Consider the following 22,866-nt stretch of genomic DNA (forward strand, 5'->3'; position numbering starts at 1 on the left):
TTTTTGTGCGTGAATTTATTTTAACTCTAATAAGATGTGCGTTAAATAAAATATTAAAGTTATTCTTTTCAAAATAAATTATGCCTAAACAACAAACAGTACACTCCAAATTAATCAATTCTAATTTTTAGTCAAAATATGATACTTTGTTATATATATATATATATATATATATATATATATATATATATATATATATATATATATATATATATATATATATATATATATATATATATATATATTATCTATTTATTTAACCATAAAATATGAAAATTTACAATGATATTTTATAAACTCACATAAATAAGGTTAGGTGTCACTCATATAGTTAAAAACTAGTCAATGGAGTGGCACCTAAAAAAAAAAAAAAAAAAAAAAACAACAAAAAAAAAACATAGAAAGAATTATAAATAAGAAAAAAAAAAAAAAGGAAAATAAAGCACTGATAAATAAAGATGATATTAATAATTGCAATAATAATATAATAAAAATAATAATATTAATAATAATGTGAATAAAAAAACAAATAGTAACTATATCATGATAACTTTACTAAAAATTATAACTAATGATAAAAAAAATGGTAAAAATAATTATAGTAAAGTTTATAACTATGACATAAATTATTATAATAAACATAACAATTGTAAAAATTAGGACAATAACCATGAAACTATAACTACAATTGAATCACTATCATTATAAATAATATTCATAAGATTTAAAAAACAAAGATAAATTAATGATAATAGTAATATTAGTAGAGTTAAAAAAGACAGTATAAAATAAAAGTAATAATAGTTTTATAAATACAGTAATGTAAAAAAAGCAATAATAATAAAAGATAAAATTAATATTCATTAAATATATACTCAAATAAAAATTTCTTAATTCGGTTTGGATTGAAAAGAATGTTGGTAATAATAAGATATTTAGTTAAAATATTTTTTTTTATAAATGGTATTATTTGGTTCTAGTGAGAACTACATTGATGTTTTATAGAGCGCTTGTCATATTTAATAGCGTTGAAAAAGGAAGTGTGCAAGTTAAAGTTTTCAGTATTTCGCGTGTAATATTTGTGTGTGTCTATTGTTTTAATAAAAAAATATTTAGGAATTATATAAAATTTAACAATAATATTTATATCTAAAGAGCTTGACTTCTAGTCTCTAAAAATGTATAATAATTCTAAAATAACCCTAAAATAAAATCGGCGGAAAAAAAAGTTTAAATTACCAAATATTTTCAAAATGGGTTAAGTTTTTCTTTGTTTATGTTTTTATTTGTTCATCCAACATCCGAACAGCACGTAGATGACATCAGCCAATCTTTTTTTGGCTAAAAATCGCGTCAGTCACATGATGTAAATACGCATCTATAAATTTTCAGATAAATCACAAATCACAATATAAATGTTTTTTATATATTATAGGGTATAATATCATTTGATGTAATGGGACTCTTCACTTTTTTTGCATTTATTTCTATCTTTTCTATTACCTACTGCAAGCTTTATGGAAAAGATCCCAATGTAATTCAAACTTACTTCAGGTAAGTTTTTGAAAAAAAAAATTGTTTATAAACCCTAACTGAAACTTGGGCTAACACAGCTAAACATACACGCACACACATTCACAGACACACCCGCGTATATACACATCCAAATTATTTTTAAACAAATTGCTTTAATATTTTAACTTTTTTTCACGTTTTTATATAATATGTAGCTAAAAAGTTTTTTATTTGTTAATACAAACATAGTCTCTTTACATTTTCTATAAAATATTTTATAAATATATATGTTATTTTACAATAACATGTTATTACAAGCTAGGAGCAACCAGATATTTAATTATCAAATATAAAGTGAACTTTATACTACTTTACTGTTTTCCAAATCAACTTTAAACTATTTTACTTCTTAATTTTAAATATGTTTTTACGGCCTTTGAAATTTTTTGGATTTGTTTCTGGAAATAGAGAAACTACTTGCATATTGTCTAGGCCATTAGTGTCACTCATCAGTTTATTTTGGACAAAAAAATTTGATAAGTGGTCTTCCCTTCTACAAAATGATATATTGGTAAAAAAAGTCTATTTTTAAAAAACATTGAGTACTGTTTTTGAGAAGTTTATTAATTTATTATTATGTTATATTAATCAATTAAAACATTTTAATAATAGAAAATTATTTTTTTAAAAGTTATATATATATATATATATATATATATATATATATATATATATATATATATATATATATATATATATTTCACAAAGTGAAATATAGTGTTTTTTACTAATGTATCTTTTGTATTAGTATATATAAAAATATGCTACTACTACTACTACTACTACTACTACTACTACTACTACTACTACTACTACTACTACTACTACTACTACTACTACTACTACTACTACTACTATTTCACAATACTAGCACAATAGCTTGTATTACTAACAATTTTGTAAAATAATAATTATACAGCACAATCCTTTTACTTAATCTATTTGTTTTATAAATATATAATGAGCCTAATTTTTTTTAATAAATTTTAATGTGCAAAGCTCATTTTGTTTGCTTTTAATAATTAAATTTTCTTTTCAACAAAATGTCTTCATAAAGTCTTACACTTAAAATAAAACCAAAGAGTTGCTGTGAAATCGCAACATAAAAGCTTACATAATGAGGTTTATTCACATATCAAATGAATTATTGAGATGCTTGCATTTTTCATTTTTTAATAATTAAAATAAGTGTGCAACTAGATACATCTAAAATGGAAAGTTTATTTTCATGCTGGAGATTGATGAATCTGAGCTGATTTCTTGACAATTTCTTTTTTTGTTTAAGACATTTTTTTGTCTATTTGAAATTTTTAGTAAAAAGTTTACTAAATTATTAGCAACAAAGCAGATTGTTATACTTTTATTTCGCTTGTTGGTTAATTTATTATTTTACATTAGTTTTTGTATACTTACTGGGATCACCTCAAGCAAATACAGAATCATATAAAGTGAAGTTGACAGTTATATGAAAGATATAGTTGTACTGCTATCCATAGACATTCTTAATGATTTGAACATTTCAATAAGAACTTTTCAAGGTTCACTTAATGCAATTCACCAAAATTCATGTTATTTGCATAACAACATTTTTACATTTTCAAATGAAAAATTTTTACACCAATTCTTGATTTGTGGGAAATACATAAATCATATACTTTTTAAAATGCCTGCTACATCATCATTTCAAATTCCACTGTATAAAGGTTCAGTGAGGCGGCAACCTTTACGATTTGGTGTTAAACGAGTACATGAAGAAAGTTTGCTAAAGCCTATGTATCAAATAGTTGAAATTGAAAGACACTCATACCCTATGATTAAATATACCAAAATGGTGACCAGTATCTCGTTTAAATAATTGGTTTAGTGTCATTTTAAATATAACTTAATACTCAAAGGAATATATCTTTGTTGAAGAATTTAGTACAATTATTTTTATAATACTTTGACTTTGAGATGATTTAAAAACCAGTCAATTATATTTTTATAATATTTCAGTGAATTAAATTATAACTTCTATTGAAGTGTTTGAGTTAAGGAAATCAGTGTAAAATTTTAATTTTTCGAAATTTATTTCCATTTTTGTATTTTTTTTGTTTTTTTTTCAATTTTTATGAAACTCAACTTTATATGTTATATGTACATTTTATATTTTTTAATTAATAAAGTTGAAAAACTCTTTGAAATATAAAAGATTAACTTTGACTGTTTGTGCTAATATTTTTTTTTTTTAATTTCTTTGATGACTTTTATAAAAAAAAAATTTTTTTTGTGTAAACATGTTTGTTTAAATACTATAGTCTTTAACATTTCTATTTAATTTTGAAACTTGTTTAAATAATGTTACAATTTCGAAATATGTTTATATATATATATATATATATATATATATATATATATATATATATATATATATATATATATATATAATTTTATTTGTTTGTATGCATGTATGTGTATATATATTATTCCTCAACAACATTAGTTCGATTTTTTTTTTGCTACTGAATTTTTATGTGTTTAATTTTTATAGTTATTATACTGTCTTAAAAAACTTAAATTATATAACATGTTAAAAAATTGGTTGTGGTATAGTGTAGCCACATCAATTATATTACAAAAAATTATATTCAAAGTCTTATTTAAAACTAGTTTATATTTTTAACTTAAAAATATGTTCTGCTTGCTTTGTTTTTGATTTTGTGTTCAGTGTAAAACATGTCTTTGTTTGATTGTTCAACTGTGTCATTTTGATTTGAATTGTAAATGAAAATGAATCACTTGATCAAATAATTTATTAACCATAAAATTTAAAAAAATATATTTGTATAAAATATATTGTGCATTATTAAAATATTTAATTTATTCTTAAATTATAATTATAACCTGATGAAACAGGTAAATTTGTAATTAATGGTAACTAATATTTGAAAAAAATAAATATATGATTTTAATAGTTTGTTTTTTTTACTTTGTTTGAATGAATTAAAAGTTTGAGGTAGCCATCCATAAAAATGCCATTATAGTTTTTTTTATATATTACAATAGTGTATCACTATTACTATTCCACTATTATTAATCCCTTTCAATATTAATATTCCCATATATTTCTTGTGTTTTTACACAAAAGCATGAAAAACAGGGGCCCTTGTTAATTTAATCATTTATTCACTTATTTTAATCCAGGCTGTGTTTAATATTTTTCATAATTCTTTTTTAAAGTTAAATGTCCATGTTTCCACAGTTGTGTGGTTTAAACAAGTTTCCATAATGTAATTTTTTATTCAAATATGACATTACATTACAGAAGAGTTTTTACTATTGGTTACTTTTTAAAAAAAATACTATTTTACATTAGAACTTATTTGTTGTGTTACTAGTACTAAAGAGATTACTACTCTAAGACGAGCTCCTCCTACCCATACCTACTATTAAAATTTAAATAAATTTTTTTTTCTTCTGTAAGTTAAATATAGGATCATTTCATGCCAAATGTTCTACAAATATTAGGGTTTCATCATGGATCAACTCAGATTCTGATCATAATTGGTGGGCCATTTTATATAAATGAGAAAAGCAAGTTCTTAAAATTTCATTATAAAACTTTTTGTGGTTCATGAGATGCAGTTATTTAAAATTTCTTATTTTTTCCAAAAAATACTTCAGTATCAAAAGCATAATTTTGTTCATAATTTGAAGCTCTCTTTTTTTAAAAACAGAATTTTTAAAAATCTTCTCTTTTTTTAATTATATACAACTCTTGGCTTTTGTAAAACATTGACATTGATTTTTTTATTGTCCCATTTAACCATAATGACTACTTAAAAAAATCTAATAAAATCATTTCACATATCTAGAAAATTGATTTTAGATTGGTCAATATGTAAAATTAGCATTTTAAGATGTATTGTTTCAAATTCTATATATGGTAGGCTTGCTAATTTTTAAACTCTGTCAAATGTAGTGTTGTGGTCAAATACATTTGATCAAATGCAAATACCTTAATTCTAGATTCCCAAATTGAATTTAAATATTTGTAATCACTGTTTTTCAATTAGAAACTTAAATAAAAACTGTTTGTGCTTTAGGTTAATATAATTAATTTTAATTTATTTAATTTTAAACTCAAGATTAACTTTAATTAACTTTATTTATACTTTAATTTTTTAATTAAATAATTTTCATTCATTGTATTATTACATTTGTTCTTAATTTTTCCATGCTTTATATAAGGTTACTTTCTATATATATATATATATATATATATATATATATATATATATATATATATATATATATATATATATATATATATATATATATATATATATATATATATATATATATATATATATATATATATATTTATATATATATATATATATATATATATATATATATATATATATATATGTTTGTGTGCCACAAAATTTGAAATCAATTTTTGAAAGCTTTTTTCTCAACCAATTTTGCTCAAATTTTGCACACTTAATCATTTTCGATGACAATACAAGGAAATGGAAAAATTTGACCAAAAAAAGTTAATTAAGTTAACAAAAATTTAATTTGTATTTTCCCATACATTTTATTTATTTGATATGAATTGCGTATTACGTCACAAAAATCGTTGACTTGCAAATTATTTGCAGTTTCGAAGACATTAAAGCGCAGCGATTCAAAACCTATTGTTTTAAGTTATTAAGTAATAAGTCTTAAGTTATTAAGTTAAAAAACAAAAATTTAGTAAAAACAGTAATTTTTAAATTAAAAAAAAAAAAAACAGTAATTTTTCCTTCTACAAAAGATAACAAAAAAAGAATTTCTAGGCCCAATAGAATTCTGCTTGCATAAAGCATGGATTTGAAAAAAGAATTTTTTTTTGATTTACTAGTTATTCATCCTATCAAATAATACATTTGTTTGTAATTTTAAGAAAAAATTTAATTAAAGTAGTTTGTATTTCAAAAACATTTGTACCTTAAAAAAGCAAAAAAAAAGAGACTTTTTGTAACTTACATTGTTACTATATTTTACCAGGAAAATGAAAGAACTAATTTTTTTTATTGTATTTTTACTTTTTATATTTAACTTTATATGAAATACTTGAAGTTCAGTTACAAAAACTTTTTGGTAAACAACTAATGAACTTGACAATAGATAAATGTTGGTAAACTAGAAGACAACATTGATAAAATGGTATATTAAATAGAACAACGAAAACATGTCTTTTAACAAATATCACTTAAATTTAAAATAAATTTTAAATTATTTTAATGTTACAATTAAAAAGCGCTATTTGTTACAACAACAACAAAAAAACAAAGAATTTCTTGGTTTTTCCCCAAAAAACATCAATCTACCAAATAGTTTATGGAACTACAAATACATTTTAGTCAAAAACAAATACACATATTTAAAAAAATTTTTAATCAAGTATGACAATATTTGATTAAATTTTTTTAATCAAATATTGTCATATTTGATTAAAAGTATAACAATATCAATGAACGCTGATTGTTCATCATTGTTATTGGAATTTGATGATTATTCCAACTCTCAAGAACCAAAGTCAGACATTTTAGTTTTTGTAGTTTTGAAGAAATATCAAGCTTTGCTTAAATAAATTCCTTTATTTACTTTGATTCTTCTGCAACAAGCTCTTTTGATTTTTTATCCTTTGTTAAATCTGGAAGAAATCTTAAAAAGGTATTATATTTTTGATTCAGTGTGGATTTTATTCATCTTTCTTTTTGCATAGCTAACACTGTCTTTATAAGCTACTAGTTTCAAAGGTGAACAACCAATGTTTTTTTTTTTTTTAATATGAGTCTCGTTTTTTTTTAAATTTATTCATTTTGTTAATATATTCACATAGAATGTTGTCATTAAATTCATAGTTTATATTTTACTTACAATCTGGTTTGAGCAAAAACTAGACAATTTTTTTTTAAATGTTCTTCTCTGCCGCTACAGTTGAGGAGGCTACTTTATCATGGTTACAACCCTCTTTCAATTCTTAAACTCGGAAACCGACCTTGTTTAACAAGGCTGCTGCGCAGGTAAATAAGTTGAGTGTGGTACTACCAGGGACTTGGTGGGGATTGAACTTGGTTGGAAATGTCTTGTTATCAAGTCTGTTTATGAATTAGAAATTATTAAATTATAACTTATTTATATACAAAAACTGTTAAATTAAAAAGTTAAAAACAAATGATGTTTAAGATGAACTGAAGTTCGTAAAGCTTTTAGATTTTAATCTTATAGTAAAATAATTTATTAATTTTAGAAGATTAAGAATTTTAATTTTTTGTTATTATTTTTTCTTTTTAACACAGAATTAAAACAAATATACAAAAAAATAAAATAAAATAAACAGATACAAAAATATATTCAAATTTAAACACAGAGCTAAACAACTTTAATTGAACTAATAAAGTTTAGCTGCAGCCATTTTGAGGACTCCATAATTACTTGCTGAATTGTATCTTAGTGAAATTTTTGAAAATAAGCAAATTAGCATAACTATATAATTGCCTTAACATGCTGAGAGTAAAGATGCCATCTCCAATATTGGTCAAAATGAAACCATTATGTTGTGGTCACCATTATGTTGTGGTCACCATTATATTGTGGTCACCATTATGTTGTGGTCACCATTATGTTGTGGTCACCATTATGTTGTGGTCACCATTATGTTGTGGTCACCATTATGTTGTGGTCACCATTATGTTGTGGTCATCAGCTACGAGTACTAGAATTGGATTTGACAAAGGTTAGAGTTAGGGTAAGATTTTTTACAGAATGATTTATACTGAATTCTGAAACTTTTTTCAGTTCTCCTGAAATTTTTAACATTATGGATGTCACCTTTGGTGGAGCACCTTTGCCCTCTAAAGTGGAAATATGTAAAAACTAATAATCTGTCAATTCTTAAATTGCTAAATTTGTATACTGACTCTTTAAAAATCAAATTTTTGGATGTGTGAATATTTTATTAAGTTTTTTAGGTAGCAATTATGGATATGTGACAAACTTTACATAAGTAAGTCTACAGTTATTTATAGTTAAACAAAAACAAAAAAACAATAAGATGGTTTTCTGAAACTTTGTTTTAAAAGCATAGAACTCTAAAGTATAAACGAACAATGTTTTCTTGTTTTTAAGTAATGCTGCAATTTTAACTTCATCTTTGTTTTTTTGTTCTTTCAGCATTATTTTAGAAATGTGTTCCAAAGGGTAAATACTTTTGATGTAATAAATGGCACATTTTTTTTACTAACAGTTTAAAATTTTTGCATTTTTGTTGTTTCTATCACAAAAAGTTGTGACATTGTTTTCATAATTTTTTAAGGTATTGTTTGTTAATAGGTCAGATTCTTTTAGTTATGAGTTGTTTTTAAATTATTTATATTTTAAATTATTTCAGAAAAACGGATGAAAATAACAGATATATTGATCGATCATCACCTGATTATGAAAATGCTCTCGCAAAGCCATTTATTAATAAGATTCTACAATCTGATGCTGGTGCTTCCCTCAAAGTTTCTCCAAGTGTTATTGAAAACGGAGGTAGTGTTACAATAGAATGGTTAAGAGTTAATAATTCAACTGAAAAAGACTTTGTAGCTTTTTATTGCCCTTCTGATGATATTTCAACACATTACCTGGATTACTTCAATGTAAATAACAGCCCAACGTGGAGTGAAGGTTTTGGCAAGTGGACTGTTACTGTTTATAATATGAGAACTTCTTGCATATTTAAATATTATCGCAATGGTAACGTTTCTCAATTAGTAACAATCAGTAATGAGCTATCATTCCAAGGTGGACCTCTTAGTCCTTTACAAGGTCATCTAGCACTTACAAGTAATCCTACTGAGATGAGAGTTATGTGGGTGTCAGCAGAGGGTTTGTTTTTTTTTTCCCTTTATATTTAAATATTTTTAACTATTTTATAATTTTGAACAAATACCAAAACTAGCAAAAATATTTTACATTAAAAATAGTTATTTACTTATGCAAAAAGCATAAGTTTGTTTCAATTTTTTTTTTTTGCTATATTTTTTAAAACTCTAAATTGCTCAATAAGAGTTTTGACTAGCTTATGTATAATGTTTTAATGTTTAGCATATTTGTTTCCATACTTGTATGATTTCAATAATGCCATTTTCTAATCTAAATATGACATGGAAGAGTTAAAGCAATTTTTTACAACCAGATGTTATTACTATCTTTAATCTATTTCGACTCAATACATGATCAGTTTAATATCATGACCATATATATAAGCAAACATGATTTTGTATATTTTATTGAGGCTTTTCTCTCTGGAATAAAATAGTACTGCCTAATTTAAATTTTTTTTATCTCAATTGACCTATTCTTTTTTTTTAAACAATGTATTAAAAAAAAATTTTTAACAAAAAATCTTCTTGATTTTTTTATGTATACATTTAATAGTTACATATTTAATATTCATTTTGTAAGGATAGTAAATCTTTATATTGTAAAGGGTTTAATGAAAAGGTCATTACAATCTTTTTGAAGTCCTGTCTATACTATATTATAAATCTTATTGTAAATATTATTATATGGCAAATAAAATAAATAAATGCTTTTAGACAACAATCACTAGATACATGCAAAAATAATAAGTAATTATGTGATTTTTTCGAAATACAAAACAATAATATACAAATTATGTTACATAATAATAAAGACTATTATATTATAGACAGGTGAAGAATCAAAAACTACATGATCCTGATAATTATTCATTTTTATTTAAAAAAATAATGTAAATAAAAAAGTATGTTCTACTTTCAGTAAATGGAATTGTAATGGTTCGATATGGGACAACTAAAGCTCTTGAAAAAACTTCTTACAAATCTTCAATGCAAACATATTCTGCATCTGATATGTGTGAACCTCCAGCAAATTCATCAGTGTTTATAGATCCCGGCTATATCTATGATGTCCTTTTATATGATCTGCATCCAAATACAAAGTACTATTACTCATATGGGACAGAGGGAGTAAGTATCCTTATCATTTACATTTTTTTGAGCTGCAAATCTGGTTAAAAATTTATTTTGTTGTTATAATTGATGTTATTATTATACAATTTTTGTATAAAATAGAACAAAAATATATTTTTAGCACATGAGCGCCATAATGAATTTTACAACTGCAATTCCTGCTGGGGACAGTACTTCATACAAAGCTATATTTTATGGCGATATGGGTGTTGATCCTTATCCAGAGGCTGTTACCACAGCAAAGCTTGTGTATGATGAAGTTTTAAACGATGACATAAGATTTATTTATCACAATGGTGATATCTCATATGCAAGAGGTTATGTATGTATTTTTTTGTTTACACTCTATATTTTACTAATATTTATAAAATAAATCAAATCTGTAGACAAATATAATACACAATTTCAAATTTCAATTATAAGCTATAAATTATCAACCATTAAATAGGCTTATATTTGGGAACAGTGGTTTAAATTAGTGGAGCCTTATTCTACCCTTGTACCATATATGGTTGGAATTGGTAATCATGAGTATGACCATGTAACTGGTGGTGAGAAAGATCCTAGTGGTGCTCCTGGAGATGGTGGTTTTCGTCCAGATTGGTTTAATGGTCACTCAGATTCAGGTGGTGAGTGTAGTGTTCCAATGTTTAAACGATTTCACATGCCAGACACTGGACACTCAATTTGGTGGTAAGATATTGTTTTTGTTTGAAAATAAATTTATTTTGTAAAATTGCAGAATTACATCCATTTTGTTACTAAAGTTACATCTGATTTGTTATTGATATAATAAACTACATTAACTCAGTTACTGATGTAATAAATCTGATATGTTGATATTATCAAAGTGATGGCAAGATAATGAAAGTAATATTAGTGAGGTAATACTGAGGTAATGCTGAGAAAATAAAATTGATAGTAGTGAGGTAATGACAGAAGTTTGGTAATAACAAAATATTATTTGCTATTAGTTTGCTGAACTTTGATGAGCGTTAACGTCGGCAATTATTATCAATGCTTTTTTTAAATATTTAAAAGTTGTGTTACAAATTTATATGTGAAAATAATCTCACAGTAAAAAGTTAATTATATGTATTGTAATGCTTCATAGACCCTAATAAATAAAGTTCTTTAAAAAAAATGCCTAATATAAATATAATATTAAATTTTTTAATTTTCTTTATGTTTTGAATTGAAAATAGATAAAACACTTATACTATAGGTACAGTTATGATTATGGCTTAGTTCATTACATTATGCTATCTTCAGAGCATGATTATTCTCCAGATTCAAAACAATATATATGGTTAGAAAATGATCTGAAGAATGTTGATCGCAAGAAAACTCCTTGGGTAGTTGTTGGTGCACACAGAGCTATGTATTGCAGTGCATTAATTCCAGGTGATTAAGATGATAATTTTGATATTTACCAATGTCAATAATAATCAATAATTATCCATTTCATTTGTTTTTAGGAAAAACATAAACTGATAATTATCGATTATTTTGTCATACTATTATTTGAAGTTCTTTGTATTCTGTGTATTTTAACTGTATTGTTTTTTATCTTGTTTTGTCTGGTTTAATTATATTGCAGTGTATACAATATTTTGAAGTTAAATTTATTTTTTTAGACGACTATATTGTTGCATTAAATATGCAACGCCTTTTTGAAGATCTTCTTTATATCTACAAAGTGGATTTAGCATTATGGGCGCATTATCACTCTTATGAACGCACATGCAAAGTTTATAAAAATAAATGCCAAGATGATGGTGTTACGCATCTCGTAATCGGTTCTGCTGGGAAAAGTACTGACCCCGATGTTTGGTTTTCGAAAGAATGGTCAGTTTATCATATCAACGATTACGGTTATGGAAAACTTACTGTCGTTAATTCGACAGCTATGTATTGGGAATGGATTCAGAACAAATCAAAAAAAGTTATGGATTCATTTTGGTTGACAAAATAAAAAGATAACTGTTGCTATTGTGCAGTTTTTTATTTGTGTTTTATGATTTTTTAATTTTTTTAAATGTTTTTGTTTGTTCATCATTCATAAAAAATTTTTGGGTTTTAAAGTTTTATCATGTTTTTTAAATGTCATTATTTTTATACACATTTTTAAAAATTTTTAATCATTTTTTTAGTATTATATACATTGTAATATAAACATAAAACATAAGTTATCGTATTAGGTTTGTGTAGACAAGATCTCGTATCGTTTCGACAATTTTTTGTGTTATTCCTCGAGATATACAAGAATGTTGCGACACCTCGAAAAATAACGTAGTTTAGTTTGAACGAACCCTTTACATAGGCTTTTTTATAACCTAAATTTTAGGTGGGCATATGCGGTTGCATATAAGTTCATAGGGTACTTTATAAACAACAAAAAATATAGAATGGGGTAGTCATACATTTAATTTTAAAGAGTTGAAAAAACTAATTTTCATTATTTACACAAATTATAAGAGCATTTACAAGCTTACCTTATTGTTATCTTTAATATTTGTAATAAATTGGTACCGTATACTAAAGCTCAGTGCGAATTACCCATTTGGCAAACAAGAAAGTTGCCAATGGTTTATTGTACATTTTTAATAGCGTTATTATTATATAAATATTATTTTGTAAACAAAAGCAAAAAGTAAGAATACATTTATTTAAATTATGATATAAAAATGTTCGACCAATCACAGAATACCGCTAATCTTTCGCTTTTTTGAATTACATTAAACACTAATAGAAAAATTGAATAAGAATTCAATCTTTCTAAATGTGCATTTTTTTATACTACGGTTTTTCATTTATTATCATTCATTAGGTTGTCAAGTTATAAACTTTTTGTAAATTCAATTATTTTTTTATTAGAATATTGCATTTTTAATTTAATTTTAAAATAAGCTATATTAAAAAATCAAAATTAATACATATTATTAAACGTATCGTGCAAATTTCAAAAAAATGCTACAATTCAAAACAAGAACATCAATAAGCCTACAGTTAGTAAAGATTATTAATTTTTTTTTATTTTCACAACTCCTTCATACAAGGGGAGAGGATGTTTATTAATTTTTGGAAAACTTTCCCACCACCATAAGCTTATTAAATCCTCCCCCCACCCCCTCGTTTTTTTTACCTGGTATGAACTAAAAATTTATACCCCAAAGCTAAAAAAGTTATTTTCTAGTTTTCAAGGCCAATTTTCATTATGGGGTAAATTGGCCTTTTCAAGGAGTGTACAAACACCGATTGACAATTAGATAGAACATGCTAGAAGTGTACATACATCGACTGACAAATAAGTAGAACATGCAAGGAGTGCCGCTACATTGACTGAGAATTTTAGTTTGGGCAATTTTCTATCATTTTCAAAGAAATATATTTTTGTTAATTTTATTTATTGCGGGGGATTTTTTCTCAGGGGAATTTTTTCCGGTGGGATTTTTTCCTTGAACTCTTTCAAATATACAATCACAAAACAAAAGTAATTTCGAAGATTTTTAGAGGATAGTAAGTCTTGTTGGCTTCAGGGGTAGACAAGTTTTTTTTATTTTTCAAGACTTCCAATGATAACTATTATATCATATGGCGGTAGTACCTCTTAAGAGAAAAAAAATATAAATCTTGAAATTATATGGGAATATTTTTGTTTTTCTTAAGTGTTAGACTAAATCTTCTCAAAAAATAACAAAATTAATGTCTTTCTGCCCTGCCAAATAATTATGCGCATGAATTAGAAAAATTTAGGCAAAAAACCTTTAAGGACCTTTTTTTATCAAGAACATCTTGAGAACCATACATGCTCTACAAACCAAACTTTATAAGTAGTTTTACATATGTTCAAAAAGTGTGCTGAAATAAAATTTATACAATGAACAATTTATACTTTATCACCTTTAAAATTATTAAATTTTATCAATAAAACAAAAAAGTATAAATAAAGCTTGCTAAAGTGCAAGTTTTAATGTTTTGTTATTGAAAAAGTTAACTTTCTTTGGTTCAGCACACCACTATTACAATCAATAACAATTGCTGAAAATTTGAAGGAAATTCAAAAAGCGGTTAAAAAGTTATCTTGGTTGAAAAATTTAAAAATATGCAAAAAGTTAATTACAAGAAAAACGCCATTTTAAAAATCCTAAGATATCCAGAATTTTTACACAATCAAACGTATTTAAAAAGCTCCGAATATGAGGTTTAAGTTTATGGATATTAGATCGAAAACCAACTAGAACTTTATTTTAAACACACAAAAAAGTAAATAAATTTGACTGTTTTTTTCAACATACTGCAAGAAATATATCTCTAAGAGCCGTTGGCAGGGTGCCAAAATCTAAAACTCGCTTTATACTACCTAAGTTTCAGATGGTACGCAAGTATCTCCCAAAGAAAAAGAAATACTATAGTCATACCAACCTCCAATTGACTAATTAAACCATTAAAGATGGCGGTAAAATTAACGGCAACAAAAACATTTGGAGTACCGAGATCAACGCTGATAAATGATAAGATAAATGGACTTCGAAAATCAAGCTCTGTGAGAGAAAAAACAGTGTTTACATAGCAACAGGTAAAAACCTTGGTAAACAAGCTTTTTTACATGGCAAATTGTGGATTTCCATTGACAAGCATAATGCGTATTTACATGCAAAAAAATTATATTGTCGTTGATTACTTCAATAAGATTTGCCTACTACATGGCATAAATCTCACTTAGTGCCATATGTCTGGTTTCTGGTCTTTAAGCATAGACATCCTAAATTGACTCTTCGCGCTCCGGAAGGATTGTCTAAAGTACGCGAGGATGCTTCTAATAAAGAACGAACTAAGAAATTTTTTAAAGCTAGCGTAAAGGTTAATAGGAACTTTAACGGCCTTAATAGCAACTATAGACGCCGCAGGGAACAGTTTACGACCATTTGTGATCTTTAAGGGAAAACTCCTTTCTGATATTTCCAAGTTTCCAACAGGAACCTCTTTAAAATGTAGTAAATCAGATTACATTGAACAAGATATTTTTTATCGATTATTCAAAACATTTCAAGAACCACCGACAAAAGATTGATATGAAAAATGCTTCCTCCATTTAGATGGCCAAAAAGTCCTTTTTTCATAAAAGTTCATATTTCTTCAGAAGCTGTCAAATTATGTATCCTTGATAACATTGAAATAGTGTATTTAACTCCGCACAGAGGTAATCGTTTATAACCGCTAGACACACACTATAATAAGGTAATAAAACAAAAATGTTCAGAGACTTTATCGAAAGAACTCTCTGATGGATCATCAATCTCTTTATCTAGCGATTCTATCTTGTTTTTAGCAGTGTATGGGAAGAGATGGTTGTAAAAAGAAGACTTATTGTTAATTCATTCGCTTATTGTGGATTGTACCCTCTTCGTAACCCTGTAAAGGAACATGAATGTATAAAAGGGGAGTCAATCAGAGATAATATCAATTTTCAGCAAGGAGATCAAATTTTCTGTTATAAGAACAATCGTTCCTTCTCCGAAGAAGATTTCAAACCCAACATACACAAAACCTCATTTTGGACACATTAACGGGTGATGCGGAAGTTATCGGACAAATCCTCATTTCATTATTTGAGCATAATAATTAGTTTTTTTGGTTTTATGCGTAGGCATAAACGTTCTACAAAATATAAACTTTATTATTTGAAACACAATTATTTAAAATGAGGTTAAATGCAGCTGAACGAGAATCTTTTCGAAAGCGACTAAAAATGTTTTTTGTAAATAAACCTAATATAAAAAAATCGTAAATCATTTTGAAAAGGAAGGATTTGCTCGAAGTACAATATATGATAACCTAAAAAGACTTGAAACTGTTCAATCGTTTTCTGATAGAAAGCACCCTGGTCGTCAGACATCCTGGACTAGAGAAAAGAAAGCCGAATTAACGAGACTTGTCAACAATCGAAAAGGGGTCAGTCAGAGAAAAATAGGTATTAAATTCGGTGTAAATCAATCGACAATTGGTAGTCAGTTAAAAAAAATGAATATTAAATATAGAAAACGTGAAAGACTCCAAAATACACTATAGAACAACAAATAAAGGCAAAGAAAAGAAGCAGGAAACAAGTTCACCAACTCTATAACACAAAATCGCTTCTAGTCATCGATAACGAAAAATACTTTTGTTTTGCAGGGGACAACATGCCTGGAAATTCTGGATACTACACAAACAACAAAAAGACATGCCCAGAAAGTGTTCGTTTTATAGGAAAAGAGAAATTTCCAAAAAAATTATTAATGTGGATAGCCATATCTGACCGTGGTATGTCCGAGCCATTGTTTCGCACTTCCAAGGCTGTAGCGATCAATTCATCAATTTATATTAATGAATATTTAGAAAAACGTCTTCTTCCATTTATTCACAAGTATCATGGAGACTTTAACTATTTATTTTGGCCAGATTTAGCAAGTTTTCATTATTCTAAAGATTCTCTAAATTGGATGGACCAATTGGATGTCTATTACGTTGATAAAGAATCCAATCCCCCAAATGTGCCTCGAGCACGACCAATTGAAAATTTTTGGGGACATTTGGCACAGAAGGTTTACGAGGGAGATTGGCAAGCTTCAAAAAAGCAAGTTTTGATTGATCGCATTAAACTAAAACTACAAGAAATTGATTTAAACTTTTTACAGTCGCATATGAAAGGCGTCAGAGCAAAATTGAGATCAATTGTAGATGGTGGTGTTTTATCATATAAAAAATAATAAATTTTTATTAAAAGATAAATGCTTTATTTAAAAAAAATATAATAGTAGTTTGTTTTTTTATTTATGAATAAGTTATTGACGTTTTTATTTTGTCCGATAACTTTCGCATCACCCGTTACATGTGTAAAAAACATTGAAATGTTGAAGAAAAAAGAGAAAAGAAAGAAATTCCATAGTTTGAAATCATTAATCAATCAAATGCATCAAAATCACTTACAACTTTTAAATGTCAAGACTTGTTTATGCGAGCTTCTTATATTTGCTTCAATTATTATATATTGGTTATATTATCAAATATAGTTGTTATTATTTGTTGCCAAAACTGTTTGAAGAGGTTATTGTTTTTGGTATTTATTTATTATATTGTTTAACCTACAGTGGCGTGGATTTAAATCAACTTCTGAAGTATATATTTTTAACTTTATTTTGGTTTTCAGCTTATTTGCAAATATATTTTAAAACTATTCCGCAATAGACTGTATCGCCTACGTTAATTCCCAAGGGACTAATCATCGAAATCTAAGAACGTAAACCGGAAGTAAATAACATTTAAAACAAAAAATTTATTAAAATAACTAACAACAAACATTTTTAAAAGAAAAAAAAACTTAAAAAAAACAATCATCGTCCATAATGTAGGATTTGATGGTGTTTTTAATATAAATACCTACTCCTCCTCTACTATCTTTTTAAAACTACTATTTTTTTAAAATTATCCTTTTAACTTATTATTAGTTTTTAAGTTTTTAATTATTTTTTATTTTTTTATTTTTTTCGATTCTCTTTTGATTATAGATTAATTTGTATTTATTTTTTATATGGTACAAAGTAATTTTATGTTTACATTTTAATGGTTGTACACGCTTGCTGATAAAAGCACGTCGGGGCGTAGTGATAAAGCAAATATTAACTTCTTTTAGCCCCGGTTATGTAGTTTTTATTTATATAAAACGGCATTGTATTCTTTTTTTTAATGACGAAATAAATAGATAAATAAAAAACCAAAAGTAAACATCCAAATTGCTTAAGGGGCAATACTTGTCGAGTCATTATCCCCAAAATTAAGAATTCCGGTACTATCTGTGATCAAAAAAATTAAAAGGAAACAATGTTTTCCAAATGTGTTCATTAATCCGGATATGATACCAGCACAAGCCAAATTAGATTATAATTTGCGTACGGAAAGAAACAAAATAAGTGCCAATCTGTCAGAAGAATCTCCCTTTCGATACGTTATCAGAAGCAACGCAATACAAAAAATCAAAAAACAGTGAAGCTAATAATCACAAAAAGCCAGACAAAAGTTAAAAAAAAAACATTTAACCGACTTAAAAAAACAAACTTATTTAAAATCCGTATATACAAATGCAACGTCTCTAAACAATAAGTTAAACTATCTAACAATTGGAATTATAAAACATGATGCTTCGGTTGTATCTATAAGTGAAACTTGGTGGTCAGATACATCATCTACAAATATTATAGGTTTTAATTTATCAAGAAGAGATAGAGATAGTAGAGGAGGAGTAGGTATTTATATTAAAAACACCATCAAGTCCTACATAATGGACGATGATATACTTAACTCTAAAATAATTGAGCAAATTTGGTGCCTTGTTGAAGTCGGAACAGAAAAACTTTTTGTGGTTGTATCTATCGTTCAGGTTTATGTAGTAAAATGTAAAATTTAGCTATGATCCGCTCAATTAAACAAATTAGCTATCTGTATCAAAAGAATAAATACTCTGGTATCCTGCTATGTGAAGATTTTAATTATCCGTCAATAAGTTGGTATGAAAGTTACAATTTACTTCAATATGATATTCTAGAAAAAAGATATTCTAGAAAAAAAGTTCGTTGATTGTCTAAATGTTGCTTATCAGAAAAAGTAAAAATTGGTTTGACTAGTAATGTGTTAGATTTGATAATAACCGAATGTGAAAGCAGAGTAATTTTAGTCATTCATCTTCCACCCTTGGGGGTGATTAAACACGGTCACCACTTACTCAAACTCAACTTTTCGTATTTTAAAAATAAGAATGATAAAGAAGCACCGATGAGTAAACTACTTTATAACAAAGGAGGTTACAAGAAATTAAATGATTATTTAACGAAGTTAATTGGTCTGATAAATTTCTGAATTTTAACGCATTTGGTTATCAATTTATAATCATGGGTGCAATATGTTTATTCCTAGGTTGAAAATGTGTAGCAAAAAGAGAATAAAAGATCCTCTTTGGATTAAAATTGAAATAAAACGCACGTGTTAAAGAAAGCACAACTTATGGCTTATGTGCCGCAATACAAAGTTTTGTAATTATGTGTTGGTCACAGCATACAAACATTTGAACTTGGAAATTAAAAAAAAGGTGAAAAAAAGTATCCCGGATTTCGGAAGAACGCTAGCACTGAATTCTAAACTAAATCCAAAATCTGTATATGCATATGTTAACAGAAAAACTTCTACAAAAGAATCAATAAAAACATTATATTGGAGTGATGGCACTCGAAGGAGTAATTAAACACTTCAGACGATGCTATGATAGCGAGAACATTGAACTTGGTTTTGATTTTCACAAAGGAGAATTCGACAAACATTCAAAAACCTAGTGATAAATTTAATGTCCGAATCAAAGCGTTGCAGAAGCAATTACTAAATTTCACATCGACAAACTTGATGTACAAAAAACTGTAGGAATAGCCAACGTTCACCCAAAAGTTCTCAAAATGTGTTCTAAATCTCTTTGCAAGCCTTTATCAATTTTATTTAACAAGTCTTACGAATCAAGTGTTGTTCCGGACCTTTAGAAAGCACACATTATACCCCTAAGTAAAAAGGGAAGCAAACTTGAACCATTTAATCATCGTCCAATTTTACTAACTTCGGTTGTATACATATTAATGGAGCATATTATTTTTTTTTTTTTTTTTTTAGGTGCCCCAAGAAGTCCTTACGGTCTTGTCACAGAACACCGCGGAAGTGCATTTAACCAGGAAGTTCACGCCTCCTTCCTTACCGTGACGCGAAAATTTGTCCAGAGCTCGTTTCGAACCTGGATCTCCTGCTTATAAAGCAAGCGCTCTAACCACTGTGCCACGGCCGCAATGAATTTACGTGATGAGATAACGAAACATTTAGTAGTACACAATTTTATAATAAAACAACAATATGACTTCGTTAACCCTTTAACAGTCCGCGCGTTTTCTTAAAAACGGTCGCTATAAGTTTTGCGTTTTTTCTTGAAGTGGTCTCTAAATGTCCCGGCTTTTTTAAAACTTCGTTTATTTACTTTTAAATTAAATAAAAAGTTTTTACTATTTTAACACTATTAAACACTAAAAAACACTATTATTCATGTATAAGAATTTATAACGATACTATAATAATAGAGAATTTTTATAAAAAATAAGTTCTAATATTCAGTCTTTGTGTGAAAAGTCATAAAACATGGAGCTGCACATAGTCCTATATCACATTCTACACATTCATATCTAGAATCTTTTCTTATTTTTTGTTTGTGACATACCACACACCTTCTCTGAGCATTAATTTTTTTTCAGATGCTGGCACATATGATGGAAAATGTCGGTCAATCAAGCGTAAGGGGTTGTTTGCTACCAATCTAGAGTGAGATTTTTTTGGCTGTTGGCCATATCGTTGAATCATCGATGTGATTAACATTGTTCTAAAGTTTAAAGGTGTCATATTACGACCCATTTTTTTACAAATTATTTGTGCATTAAATGCAGCTAGATTAATTAAATGAGTAAACACTTTCTTGTACCACTTTTTTACCCTTTTTCTTTCAACTTCGTATGATGTCATCATTTGGTCACTTCTATCCACGCCTCCCATACTTTGATTATAATCATCAATAACTAAAGGAACTAACTTTTCTTTCCCAGCTCTTAAAACATTTTTAGTTCCATCAATAGTGCAAGTTGAAATGGTATAAACATCCTTTTTATCTTTCCAATGTGTTATCATGATATTTGTTTTTTCTTCGTAAAGAACTTTGCGTTCATTTTTTTTTAACTTTTCATGGATAGAAATAGGTAAACCTTTTCTGTTTTTTCGAAGTGTTCCTATGGTATCTGTAGATCTTAGCAATAATACTGATGAAAGCTCGTAGGAAGAATACCAGCTGTCAATGTAAAGTTTGTAACCCTGATCAAGTAAGCCATCCATAAGAAACATAACGATTTTTGTTGCAACGTAGCGATAATCTGAACTTAGAGTATTAGTCAGCTCAGATCCTGTATATAAAATGGATTTCCATACATATCCTGAATCTGACTCACATAATGAAAAAGTTTTTATACCAAATCTGGCACTTTTGCTGCGAATACACTGTTTCCAAGAAAGTCTACCTTTCCACAACAAAAGTGACTCATCAATTGATATATTTTGTGTAGGTGTATACACCTCTTGGAATTTTTTTGTCAAATAATCCCATACTGTGCTTATTTTGGATAAAACAGGATATTTATTTGGTAATGTGCTAGAATCAACAAAATGAATAAACTTATCGATTAACTTGAACTTGTTATAGGATAACAACCACTTAATACCAGCACTTGCAAACAATGGATTTGTGGTGTAATACATTTCATACGAGGGCTTCCAAAGTACTCCTTGATATAAAAAAATTGCAATATATTGTCTGACCTCTGAAACTGTCACAGGCAACCAACGCCTCATTCTGGATTTAATTAATAATTCTTTTATATTTATAGTTTGGGAAGCATATCGATTAGTTTCATTAACAATAAACTCACAAATTTCATCTGTAAAGTAAAGCTCAAACAAATAAAGAGGATCATTTTTGACTATATCTTGATTGCACCCAGAAATACCGGTAAATTCAAAGGAGTGAACTCCATTATTTGAAGGTTCAGATTTCCAAATCGGTGTGTATGAGCCAGGAAATACATTTTCTAAGGAATTGTCACTAGAACTAAGAGCATCAACAAATGCAGGCATTTCTTCTTCTAAACTTAACTCTAATATCTCTGGTTCGGAGTTTTCTTCATCAGAAACATCAGATAAACTATACTCTTCTTCTGAAACCTCACTCAACTCCTCGTTTTTATCGAATATATAATTTTCTATTTCCTCGTGAGTAAATATTCGCTTTTTCGTTAATGATTTTTGCACTGAAAAAAATTGCTTGTCTGCCATATTTAAAATAAAAGTAAACACGTGCTAAAGTAAAAAATTGAATAAAAAGCTTATTAATTATGCAGTAATAAATTTTGTGACGATTAGAAGTATAATTACTCATAAAAACAAAGAAATTATGAGGAGATACACCAAAACGTAATATTACGGCATGGACATCCAGGAACCACTTTTAGTTAGCGTAATATTACGGCATGGACATTTAGAAACCACTTTGGATTTGCGTATTATTACGGCATGGACTGTTAAAGGGTTAATAAAAAAAATTGCTGTACCAATTTGCTTGAATCAATTGATTTTATCACAAAAGCACTTGCAG

At 26.9% G+C, this 22,866-nt stretch overlaps 2 protein-coding genes across 2 annotated transcripts; both read left to right on the top strand.

Annotated features, from left to right (window-relative positions):
• Positions 1-1,255: 1,255 nt before the first annotated feature.
• Positions 1,256-12,846, top strand: LOC100198144 (uncharacterized). The gene is made up of 7 exons (XM_065793405.1): positions 1,256-1,554; positions 8,999-9,480; positions 10,399-10,607; positions 10,732-10,932; positions 11,059-11,303; positions 11,836-12,014; positions 12,248-12,846. Exons 1-7 carry the CDS (start codon positions 1,457-1,459, stop codon positions 12,583-12,585), a joined length of 1,752 nt encoding a protein of 583 aa, XP_065649477.1. The 5' UTR covers positions 1,256-1,456; the 3' UTR covers positions 12,586-12,846.
• Positions 12,847-16,795: 3,949 nt separating this feature from the next.
• On the top strand, positions 16,796-17,362 carry LOC136078717 (uncharacterized). Its single transcript, XM_065794507.1, has one exon. It carries the CDS (start codon positions 16,796-16,798, stop codon positions 17,360-17,362), a length of 567 nt encoding a protein of 188 aa, XP_065650579.1.
• The last annotated feature ends 5,504 nt before the right edge of the window (positions 17,363-22,866 follow it).

This window comes from Hydra vulgaris, chromosome 03 (genome assembly GCF_038396675.1).
Source record: "Hydra vulgaris chromosome 03, alternate assembly HydraT2T_AEP".
NCBI classification, from domain to species: Eukaryota; Metazoa; Cnidaria; class Hydrozoa; order Anthoathecata; family Hydridae; genus Hydra; species Hydra vulgaris.

Coding starts and splice junctions, on each gene's coding strand:
- LOC100198144 (XM_065793405.1), top strand. CDS start 1,457: ATGGGACTCTTCACTTTTTTTGCATTTATTTCTATCTTTTCTATTACC. Junction 9,481..10,398: donor TATGTGGGTGTCAGCAGAGG/GTTTGTTTTTTT, acceptor TTCTACTTTCAG/TAAATGGAATTGTAATGGTT. Junction 10,608..10,731: donor ACTCATATGGGACAGAGGGA/GTAAGTATCCTT, acceptor ATATATTTTTAG/CACATGAGCGCCATAATGAA.
- LOC136078717 (XM_065794507.1), top strand. CDS start 16,796: ATGCCTGGAAATTCTGGATACTACACAAACAACAAAAAGACATGCCCA.